Source organism: Balaenoptera borealis (genome assembly GCF_965194805.1).
Source record: "Balaenoptera borealis genome assembly, chromosome: 15".
Taxonomy (NCBI): domain Eukaryota; kingdom Metazoa; phylum Chordata; class Mammalia; order Artiodactyla; family Balaenopteridae; genus Balaenoptera; species Balaenoptera borealis.
The window spans coordinates 15,221,822-15,234,038 of NC_138871.1; the positions used below are offsets into that span (position 1 = coordinate 15,221,822).

The 12,217-nt window shown below is 48.4% G+C and overlaps 1 protein-coding gene across 31 annotated transcripts in view; it reads left to right on the top strand.

Annotated features, from left to right (window-relative positions):
• The window catches only part of TRABD2A (TraB domain containing 2A), a 63,568-nt gene that overhangs the window by 46,677 nt on the left and 4,674 nt on the right, over positions 1–12,217 (top strand). For 20 of the 31 annotated variants that reach the window (XR_014234890.1, XR_014234891.1, XM_082357228.1 and 17 more), the window contains 2 exons: positions 1,313–1,459; positions 5,362–5,536. Coding sequence is in view for 26 of the 31 variants with exons in the window: in XM_082357228.1 (XP_082213354.1) it covers positions 1,313–1,459; positions 5,362–5,536 (322 nt within the window). In the remaining 5 variants the exon portion in view is untranslated. Of the gene's footprint in view, positions 1–1,312; positions 1,460–5,361; positions 5,537–9,910; positions 10,002–12,217 lie in introns of all 31 variants that reach the window. The other 11 variants (XR_014234889.1, XR_014234892.1, XM_082357233.1 and 8 more) reach the window with 4 other exon arrangements.

Sequence of the window (12,217 nt, forward strand, 5' to 3'; positions counted from 1 at the left end):
CCTCCAGGAGAGGCTGGAGGAGGTGTCTCTGACAGGGAGGGGGGGATGTGGAGAGAAGAGAGGAGAGGAGGGGATTTTACAAAGAGGGAGCTGCCCCCCTCCGCATTTGGTTAAGGTGCCTTGACAGGGACAGAGTAACCCAGGGAGGAAGGGGTGTGGAAGGAGGGTGTGTGGCAGGCAGGCTCACGTGCGGTGGCCTGTGGGAAGCAAAGTGACAAGACTCCCATGCTCTTTGCCACTCAGAATGAGGAGGAGAAAGAAGGGGATTGGGGCTGCATAGTGTCATTTGATGACTTGAGACCTGCAATGTGTTATCCCCAGAGAATTGAAAATTTCCTGCTGAAGACCTCAAGATCAGACAGGTCCCGCCTGTCTGCATTTCAGCCAGAGGGAGAGGGGAACATTCCAGCAAAGGCAGTATCCTATACACTGACTACTGGGGCAGCTGTCAAAGGTGATATGTCTGTGTCCATACTTGAGCGAATGAGAGGGAAAATGCCACAGTGCTGTCAGGAGCCTTGTAGAGGGTGGCTGGTCCCAATTCCCTCCGGGTGCCAGAATCCCCGCCTTTCCCCCTCTGACCTAGCTCTCCAGTGCCAAGGGGAATTCACTGCTTTGTAAAATTCCTTGAGTCTGGATTGTCCCCAAAGATGTTCCAGTTAACCCTTCTCTTGTGATGTGTGCCTGAAATCAGCTTGGGAAACCCAGCACGCTCTCCCCTCCTCGGGGAGAAGCAGAGCACACTCTAGTGTGTCAAGACTTGGCAAAGTTCCTAAAGATAAAAATCTGTTTGATTTTGTGTAGCCTTCATTTCCCCTCTTTTTCCCACAATAACTTCCATTAACATTCCATGGAGCTAATGAATCCATTAGCTGGCAAATGCCACCCTGATGGTTGGAAAAGACCTGTGTGTACTGTGTACAGTCCTGTCCAGTCCTTGATGTAACTGAAACCTGTTGGTTCGTGTGTCTGTCTGTGTGTCCCTCCCTGCCCCACCTCCCCAGGTCCTCACAGCCAGCTCTTTGGGACCCTCACCTCTTGATCACTGTCATGGGAGAGTTCCAGGTTGTCGGTGTCCCTCTTAAGGCCCTTCCCCAGGTGTCATCTGATGGGGGCTGACTTGGGCAGGACTGTCCTCCTTTTCTTTGGTCACGATCCAGGGACTTGCATTCCCTTTTTTAGCAGCAGGTCCATGTCCTTATATAACGAACACAGGTGAGGCTATTGCCAACCATGGACAAAAGAAATAAGACGGCAGCTAATGATTGCTGTGTCAGTGGACTTAAAAGAGACCTATATTTTCTCCACTCAGGTCATCTTTGCCTTAAACCAGACCCTCCTGCAGCAGGAGAGCCTGCGAGCGGGCAGCCTTCAGATCCCCTACACAACAGAGGACCTCATCAAACACTATAACTGCGGGGACCTCAGCTCCATCATCTTCAGCCATGACAGCTCCCAGGTGAGAGCCCTTATCCGCTGCTCAGCTCAGGGTGCATTTAAGTGCAAGAATAAGGACGTTACCTGCCGACACTAGGACATCCTGTGTACAGAGGATCGAGGTCATGAAGGGCTCTAAAAATACAATTGGGCAGATGTAGGTGTGGAGTGGGATGCTGCAGCTAACAAAAGCATTCTTTAAGAAACTTAAGAACTGAGAGGGGGACTTCCCTGGTGGCTCAGTGGTTAAGAATCCTCCTGCCAATGGAGGGGACACAGGTTCGAGCCCTGGTCCGGGGAGATCCCACATGCTGTGGAGCAACTAAGCCCATGAGCCACAACTACTGAGCCCACACGCCACGCTACTGAAGCCCTCGCGCCTAGAGCCCGTGTTCCACAACAAGAGAAGCCACCACAATGAGAAGCTCGTGCACCGCAACGAAGAGTAGCCCCTGCTTGCTGCAACTAGAGAAAGCCTGCGTGCAGCAACGAAGACCCAATGCAGCCATAAATAAATAAATAAATAAATTCATTAAAAAAAACAAAAAAAGAACTGAGAGGGGCATTGATGAGAGTTAATTCCCAGATGAAGTCAAAGGATGAAGCTTCAAGGGACTTGGCGGCAGGCCCCATGGCTTAGGCAGCAGGCAGCATGAACCAGCCTTCAGAGAGGAGAAGGGGTCTGAGTCTGAAAGCCTCCTTGCTGACTTAGGTAACTTTTGAGAAATGATGGAGCAGAGCTTTGGCTGCAGCTTCCGGTGACTTCCAGAAACATGTGAGCACGATGCAATGGGAAGTGTTCATGGTATTCTTACGAGGGGGCACATAAGAAGCTGGGGAGGCTGCCAGCATTTCCGGACATGGATTCCATCCTGCAGTACTGCAGTGAGTGTGGCCGAACTGGTGCAGTCGGTGTAGACACAGGACAGGCCTTACCTGGGGGCCACCTAGGGGAAGAAAGTGGCCGGCCAGGGCTCAGAGGATGGCAGCCTCCCTACAGGAGGGAGGTAGGATGGATATTTGTTATGCTTCGATCAACAAGCTTCCCGTGGGACAAACCCTGGCTTCCTTCCCTTCCCCACTAAGATCACGTGGAAGTGGCGAGTCCAGCTGAGCTTCTGAGATGGGGGAGCGTGTTGTCTTGCCCACCTTCAGGACACTGGCAAAGAGAGAGGAGGGAGCTGGTGGGTGTGAGGGATGCTGTCCAGGTCTGGTAGATCCGGGGACCCTGTCATAGGACATGTGAGTGAGTATAAGAGGTGAAAAAGGAATGTCCCAGGGAGAGGGACTCACCCTGCAAATATCAAAAGATAAAAGGAACTTTCCAGAAAGTCTAGAGAGGGAGGAAGTAAAACCAAGGCAGAGCAAGCAAGAGGAAGTGGAAAAGAAGAAATACACTAAAAACGGCATAGCAGAGTTTATGGTGGTGATCATTCTTACGTACACCCTGGGTGGGGGAAGTGGGGAGAAGGGTGAAGGTCAGTTGGGAAATTAAAATTTGACGCGGCAGATAAAAGTTAACATGGGTTGGGAGGTGCTTGGGAGTTAGTTATATGGGCAGATGGCACGGCTGACAGAGCTGTTTGGGGACAGCTGTCTTATGCGTTCCTCTCCTGTGGCTCCTCCACACCTGTCCTGTTCACGGGGCCCCTGCGGGTGGTGGGGGGTATGGGGAATGTGCCTGCCGTTGTGGGATGAGGGCCAGGTGCGTGGCCGAGTGGTGCAGGTCGTAGGGCATGTCTGGCATTTAGAAGGCGGAGCAGGACGGCAGGGGGAGATCACCTTGCACGTTTGGGGCTGCCTGCGTGGAGAGGCTGCTGGTGGAAAGGCACTGCTGTGCGCGGAAGAGAAGAGATTTTGGGAAACGGAGGGAAGGATCTTACATAAATGACATGATCAAAAAAAAAGATGACAAAGGAGAAGGTGAAGGCTCTTGACTTGAAAATGAAAGAATATCATTTCAAGGAAATAACAGAAGGAGAGCTGGTTATCCAGAAAATGGAAATAGATGTCTACATTACAGAGTGTGAAGATTTTCAAAAGGTCTTTTGGAGGGTACTGGAAGTAGGAGAAGGAGGCGGGTACATATCCTACTCTGTATTTGACTAGGGTAATGGTTAACCTTGTTAAATGCCAGGGAGCAGGAGAGGGGGCGGTGGGGGGAGGCCGAGGTTTGGGACTGGGGAGAGAACCAATGCAACGTGTCAGCCTCGCCTACAGCTACTGTGTTGCAAAAACCACCCCTGATTGTCACAGTTTTGGTGCATTAGCACCCTGCTGTTAGCCAAAATACTGAAACTGGCTAAGATGTGCACTGGAATCAGGTGAAATATTCACCAGTAGGGCAAAGAACAGTGGAGAGAGCGAGAGGGAGAAATGGGAATTGGAGAAATAATGAAAATGTAAAGATAAGGAATTTATAAAACAGTTGAATGTCTATAGAAGTTCGATGTATTTGGTAATTGAATCATAATGGTTGATTCTAAAGTATGTAATTGTGTAAAATTATTTTTATGAAAAAATCATGTGTGAATCAAACAAGTTAAAACTATGGATGTGCTGTGGAAGTATCCCAAGTGTCCACTGACAGATGAATGGATAAAGAAGATGTGGTATATATATATATATATATATATATATATATATACACACACACACAGTGGAATATTACTTGGCCATAAAAAAGAATGAAATAATGCCATTTGCAGCAACATGGCTGGACCTAGAGATTATCATACTAAGTGAAGTAAGCCAGACAGAGAAGGATGAATGTATGATATCATTTATATGTGAAATCTAAAAAAAATAATACCAATGAACTTATTTACAAAACAGAAACAGACTCAGAGACATAGAAAACAAACTTATGCTTACCAAAGGGAAAAGAGGGAAGGGAGGGGGCTTCCCTGGTGGCACAGTGGTTGAGAATCTGCCTGCTGATGCAGGGGACACGGGTTCGAGCCCTGGTCTGGGAAGATCCCACATGCCACGGAGCAACTGGGCCCGTGAGCCACAATTACTGACCCTGCGCGTCTGGAGCCTGTGCTCCGCAACAAGAGAGGCCGCGATGGTGAGTGGCCCGCGCACCGCGATGAAGAGTGGTCCCCGCTTGCCGCAACTAGAGAAAGCCCTCGCACAGAAACGAAGACTCAACACAGTCATAAATAAATAAATAAATAAATAAATAAAAGAACGTGAATTTCTAAAAAAAAAAAAAAGAGGGAAGGGAGGGATAAATTAGGAGTTTGGGATTAACAGATACAAACTACTAAACATAATTAGAGAAACAACAATGATTTACTGTATAGCACAAGGAACTGTATTCAAGATCTTGTAATAACCTATATTGGAAAAGAATTGGAAAAAACTGTATGTATAGCTGAATCACTTTGCTGTACACCTGAAACTAACACAATATTGTAAATCAACTATACTTCAATTAAAAAAAAAACACAACTGTGACGTGTTATGCACAGAAATGGTTTCCTTATAGAAACACGTAGCATCAAACAGAATCTTTTTTTTCTTTTTCTTTTTTTTGGCTGCCCGTGTGGCTTTCAGGATCTTAGTTCCCCAACCAGGGATCGAACCTGTGCCCCCTGCAGTGGAAGCCAGGAGTCCTAACCACTGGACCGCCAGGGAATTCCCCAAATAGAATCATTTAAATGGAACAGAAATACTGTTTGACATATGCTAAGAGTTCTTTCAGGGCACTTCATTTAATATTTTTTCACTTGGGTTACAGAGAATGATATTACTGTCTGGAAAAATAGCCGGCAGGAGGCTCCCAGAATGGTGTGTCACTTTTTACCTTTTTCTTGACAGTGTCTTGACTCTCTGGGCTGGGTGATTTGATGCTCAAATTAAGCAGCTTTGTTCATAACTCTGTTGCCCTTATTTTTTTTTCTCTTTATTTTGGCGGAGGTTCCCAATTTTATTAATGCCACGCTACCACTTCAGGAGCGCGTCACTGCTCAGGAGATCGACAGCTACTTCCGCCGGGAGCTTATCTACAAGCGGAACGAGAGAATGGGGAAGTGGGTGAAGGCCCTTTTGGAGGAGTTCCCTGACAAAGGCTTTTTCTTTGCCTTTGGAGCCAGTGAGTTGCAGGCTACCTCTGATTAGACCCAGGGCTCTACTGCTTCTCCCGAGGAGGGGGTGTCGAGGTGGGCCCTGCTATGCGGTGAGAGGGGTGACACCGTCTTTGACTTTTTGATGATGTCAGAGTATCCATCGTGGCTGAAACTTTGCTGGTGCCTGTGACACTAGCTCTCCCTCCACGGGGGGGCTCCTGATACACTCCCCAGGCAGGAAGGCATTTCTCCCTCTTCTGAACTCAGCACTTAATCCCAACTTCTTCCTGGCACCTTTCTGTTTTTTAACTTCCCTTAAAATTTGTCTGTTTTCTCTCTCCTACCTGACTGTGAGCCTCCTAAGTATAAGGTTGGGGGCTGATACATCAGCTATTATTAACGATGAGTAGTATACACGGAAATACACTGGGAAAATTATTTCCTTTTGTGGGATTTTTGAAATAAATTCTCTTATCTTCTTGAGGGATTTTAACATACCTTTGCAGCCTCCAGAATTAAGGACAGAAATGCTGGAGGCTGGGTAGTGTGCAGAAGTGTGTATTTGCTGGTCTAGGTTTCTTTCAATTCTTCCACTAGCTTCATAAACTTGAACAAGTCACCCCACTTAATTTTTTTTTCTTACCAATAAAATGCGGGGATTGGAGAGAAGCACTTCCGGAATAGCAGTGAGTGATCCAGTGTAATCTCCTGATCTCACGATCCTTAGCTTACTTACATCTGCAAAACACCTACCCCCCTTCTTTGCCATATACGATAGCATTCACAGGTTTTAAGGATTGGGATCTGGATATATTTTGGGGAACCGTTATTTAGCTTACCACAACATCTGAAACTCAACTAATGTAATATCCCATATTAATGGAATAAAAGACAAGAATCACATGATCATCTCAATGGATGCAGAAAAGCATTTGACAAAATGGAACTCTTTCATGATAAAAACACTCATCAGACTAGGAATGGAAGGGGACTTTAACAACCTGTTAAAAAAGTTGCTATGAAAAACCCATAGTTGACATCATATTTAATGATGAAAGACTGAATGCTTTCCTCCTAAGATGAGGTACAAGACACGGATGTCTGCTCTCACCACTTCTCTTTGACATTGTGCTAAAGGTTCTAGCCAGGATAATTAGACAAGGAAAAGAAATAAAAGGCATTCACATTGGAAAGGAGGAAGTAAACCATATCTTTTTTCATCATCTTGTGGATAGAAAATCCTAAGTAATCCACAAGAAACACCTATTAGGACTAATAACTGAGTTCAGGATACAAGGTCAATATACAAAAACCAGTTGTATTTCTATACCCTAGCAGTGAATAATGCAGAAATGCAACTAAGAAACCAGTTCCACTATATTCAATGTCTTGTAATAACCTATAATAGAAAAGAATCAGAAAAGAATATATACGTACATATATTTACACATACATACACATTTATATATACATATATATATAAAACTGAATCACTTTGCTGTACACCTGAAACTAACACAACATTGTGAATCAACTATACTTCAATAAAAAAAATAAGTTAAAACAAAAGAAACCAGTTCCATTTACAACAGCATAAAAACACTAAGGACTCAATTTAGGGACAAGCAAGATGCAAAATAAAAACTAAAAACATCATGGAAAGGAATTAAAGAAGACCTAAGTAAATAGAAAGACATTTCATGTTTGTGGATTGGAAGACATAATAAATAATGTTAAGATGACAATATTCCCCAAATTGAGCTACACATTCAGCGCAAGCCCTATCAAAATCTCAGCTCCCGAAAATGTTTTAAAATTAATGGAGAGGGTTGCACCACTTTGTGAATGTTCCCAAAATCACTGAATCGTACACTTGAAAAGAAAGAATTTTATGTTATGTGAATGAGATTCCAATAAAGCTGTTGTAGAAAAAAATAAGGGGTCAGGTTCCTGTATCCTGTTTGTTGAAAAATTCTATCATGAAACAAATTGCAGTGTCTGCCTTGGTAGCCCTGAGTGGGTCAGGGTGTGGGTTTCCTCTGCCTTGAGTCCCGTGTTCCGTAGTTGGATTGTGGACCGTGCTGTGTGGCGCCGTGCCCATGTCTCGCCTGTGTCAATGAATGGCTTTCAGCTGTCAGCCCTCACCCTGCAGGCACCCTGACAGGGGTCAGGCCCCAGAGGCCCCTGTGGCTCGTCCCCTCGTGGGGTGATGGCGGTCCTCTGTTAGGACTCAGAGCCTGTGGCTTTGTTCCAGCGGCTCTGGCAGGTCTGCGAAATGGAACAGGCGAGAGCTGGGCACACAAGGCTGCCCGCCCCTGAGTGTGGGCTTCTGCCTGCCACTCCTGCTGGACTCAGCTGATGTTTTAAGAGCTTCCCTGCCATCCGCTGTTGGGATGATGGGGCACTGGGAGCAGGGGCAAGGAGAGGCTTTGAGAGGACGTCGGCCTGCCAGGTGGGTTGGACCTGGGCAGTTTGGAGGGCCATCCCTCCAGACGGGGACTGTGCTGGACACATGGCACAGGTGACACTGGGACACCTGGGCTTGCCTGATTCTCAGTCATGGTTCTTCATACGGCTGCAGCTCTGGGTAGAGACCTCACAGCCCCTGGGCACTCTGGGTATGAGGAGTGTCCTGGATAGCCACCAGGGTGCAGTTGTCTTCGTGGGGCTGCTTTCTCCACCTCATGAGTCTATTTCTTCTGGTGCCTTCTGAAGGCTGAGTTGGCCAGAGGGAACCACAGAAATTCAGAAATTGCTCCCAAACTCTTAGCCTTGGCAGTGAGAAATTTAAAATGCTGTGTGGTTAGCACACTTTTGATTGTAAAGTGAGGATCACCCCAGACTGAAAGCTCCAGAGGTTTAAACTGCAACAGCGACGGGATCTGCAGATGAAATTTAAAGATGAGAAATGGAGCTCACCTTTGGAGTAGAAGGAAATTGAAGTCACACGGAATAGCTTGGTCCTTAATGATAAAGATTGCTAATAGGGGCTGTTCATTCGCTCCACAAATATTGTTTTCATTCCTAATTGGTTGAGAGCATGGACGCTGGAGCCAGACCACCTGGGCACCACCTGTGCCTCTTCCTCATCTGTAAAATGGGGGTAATAACACACCTACCTTATCGGGTTGTTGTTGGGGGGAGGCTGAATGATGTGTAAGGCACTGAGAACAGTGCCCTGCACCTCGTAATGCTCAGGAAATGTTCACTATCTTTATTATTGTGATTACTCCCTGTCACATGGACTTGGTAATGGCTGGGAGAATGGAAGCCCTCGCAGCAGCACTCTGCAAGCTCCGTCTCCTTCCCCCCGCCCCGAGTCCAGGCATACTCTATACATGAGTTTGCTGCACTTCTGCACCGGGGCTAATCTGGGCCTTGCCAACATCCTTTTCATCTGAGTCAGTTGCCCTTCATAAGTCTTGGGGTCCTAAACTCTATGGTGGGACCCAAGAATGCAGTAGAGCCCAGTACCTTCTGCCCCAAACACCACCCTTGGGCTCCCCAGGCTCCCAGAGGCTGCTCTAAGTTCCCTCTGCTTCTTCGCAGGGAGAGTTTGGATGGACCTTAATTTGCTTTCCTGGTCTCTGCGTCTTGAGTATTCGGTTGTCAAAATTGCATAGACCCTGGGGCCAAGCTGCCTGGGTTTAGATTCTGCTCTGCTGTTTCTTCTGTGTGTGAAGTCCTGAGCCTACTTTACCTGTTTTCCATTTTCAAGTGGAGATAATAACGATACATCTAAGGTTCTGCTGGATCAGAGAATGGAGCGCTGCAATTTAATTAGCCATTTAGGACATTAACGTGCCAACTGTCACAGAGAGGGGCATTGCGACCCTAGAGGATCATGTCAATTCTGAGCATCAAAACCTGAAACGAGAGAAGATGAATCCCAGGATCTACCCTTTTAAAATACTTATTTGACGAAGCCACTGTAAGCTTATCTGGTTGATCTTTGTTGCTTTTTATTGAAAAAGAAAAAAGTGAAATAAAATTCAGGTTGAGGTTTCCAGCTATGGTGGCTTCTGCTAAAAGGAGGGTTTTATTGTGCATTTTTAAGTAAACATAGGACAGAAGGGGCCTGGGGTCTCAGAGGTGCTTGGTTTACATAAACGAGAATCCTGGCTCCAGAGGTGGAAGGTTGGGACTTGGTGTCCTCTTAGCTGTGTGCCTCGGGGCAGCTCACCGCGTGGTTCTGATCCCGAGCCCTGATCTCTGAAACGCTGCTTATCCTGCCCTACCTGCCTGGCAGAGCTGTTGAGAGGCCCCCTTGCAGAAAAGCTTTCTGAACTGTACTGGGCTGGTCAGAAGGGAGGGGGTTGGCAGGGTTATTTCTTGGTTCCGGGGTGTGTGTCTGGGGGTCACGAGAGCTGCCACATTTCTGATCATTTTTCTTACTGCAGGGCATTTCATGGGCAACAACACAGTTCTTGATGTTCTGCGGCGCGAAGGCTATGAGGTAGAACACGCCCCCGCTGGACGACCCATCAACGAGTAACCTTCCTGTGCTTCTATCCCGGTCGGGGAGCAGTTAGGGGAGCCGAGAGCCGCACAGGGCTGCTTGGGCGCCAGGGTGGGCTGTGTCCTGAGCGGCTCCAGGGGCCCCAGCATGGACACCAAGCGGCCACTCGGTGCCCAGCTCAGCTGGCGGCCCCTCGTGGCTGGGACTGTGTCAGACTTGGGTTGGCCGGCCGGGCACTTTGGGCAGTAGAGGCCACACTGGCCTTTCCTCAGCAGTGCTTGGGGCAGAAAGGAAGGTAAGGGGAGGGTGCTCCTTGGTCCTGGGGCCCAGGAGGGGTGATTTGGCTTGACGCTCAGTGCCTTTGACCTGGGCCCTTGGGAAGTTTTAGGGAGGCAGGTGGTGGAATCAGTCATAATGTAAGGTCAGGGGGGCTGGAGATGCTGGGAGTGCCTGTCAGACCCATCTCCGGGGCAGAAGCAAAGCCCCTTCTCTTTCTCTGAGCTGTTTCCTACCCCCAGGTCTGTTTACTTCTCATTTTTATGCAGTCACCCTCCTGCCCTGTGGCCCCTTCCGTAAAGAATTGAGGAGGCCAGGATCTCCCACCCTCAGCAATGCTGCTGCCCCACGCTGGCCTCCCTGCTAGTCTCTGCCCCATGTCCAGTCCTAGTGGGCACAAGGTGGCCCTTCCTACCCACTCTGTACCAGTCTGCTTGGGCTGCCCTAACAAAATACCGCAGACTGGGTGGCTTCAACAATAGAAATTTATTTTCTCATGGTTCTGGAGGCTAGACGCCAAGATCAAGGTGTCGGCAGGTTTGGTTGCTCCTGAGGCCTCTCTCTTTGGCTTGCAGGTGGCCGCCTTTTCACTGTCCCCACGTGGCCTCTCCGTGATGTGCGCACAACTCTGGTGTCTCTGTGTGTCCACACTTCCTCTTCTAAGGACACCAGTCAGACTGGATTAGGGCCCAACCTAAAGGCCTCATTTTAACTTAATCACCTCTTTAAAAGTCTTGTCTCCAAATACAGCCACATTCTGAGGCGCTGGGGGTTAGAGCTTCAGCATGTGAATTTTGAGGGAACACAGTTTAGCACACCTTCCATTCCTCTCCCACTCCCTCCAGATCGTGGTCACCAGCGCCCCCTCCTGGCAGAGCCCTCAGCTGTGGTGCGAGGACTCCAGGAGGAAAATGCCTGCCCTCTGCTGAGGGGATGGAGAGGGGGTCCAGCTGTGGTGCCTGCCCGATGGCTCCCTTCTCCAGGTGCCCTCTTTCCCCTCCGAAGACCCACATTCACCTCATGTTGTCTCAGGCCAGGTCCTCCCCTATCCCGTCACTCCAGAGGTTCCTCCTTGGGAGCCCGCTTTCCATCCCAATGAGCCATGATTCTCTGGAAAACTTGACTACATCCTGGGCTTATCTCATCCCCCACCTCTCTCCATATCTTGCACTCCGTTTATCAGTAACAGCAGTTCTTCACACAGTACTTTCTAGTTTACAAAAGCCCTCACCTAAGACTTCTTCTCATTTTCCACCTTCACCAGGCTTCTGGCCTCTTCCATTAAAATCTCTCTCAGATTTGCCCCCTTTGTTCCTAAGGTCATCACCCTCTGGTCCCTTCTCCACCTTTCTGTGGGACTAATCTTGCAAGTGTCCCTGACTCAGAAACCTTCAGGGTTTCTTGTTGCTCTCTTCCAAAGTCCAGTTTCTTCACGCTGATGCCTCGGCACCCAGACCCCACTTTTTCCCAGCGCGGATCTGCCTCTGATATCGGAAAACCTTTTGTCCTCGCCGCTGCCTCTCCACCTTTGCTAATGCTCTTCCTTTCCACTGTCTGCAGTCTCCCTCCACTCCTCCCCTGACTGACAAAGCCCTGCTGCAGATCTCCATCCATCTCTCCCTCCCGTTCTCCTTCAGCTCTGCGGGGAGAGCCCAGCCCTTAGGGATTCTCTGTTTGTTTGGGGGAGAGGGTCTGTGGATCTTTCCTCACCCACTGGACTGTGTGCTCTTGGAAAGCAGGGTGGGCTGGGCCCTCTGATCACTTCTCAGCCCCTGGCCCCAGGCTGACTGGCACGGCTGGGGTTTAATCACACTATCTTTGGGGTTGCCAGAGAGGGCCCTGCTTGGGAGTGTGTATGGGTGTGTGTGTGTGTGTGTTGCTGGCTGTTCTCAGACTCCTTAAATCTGCCTCTAACCCTGACACCTGCCCCTGGGGGAAGAGAGGTCAGGAGTCAATACTTAAAACATCTCTC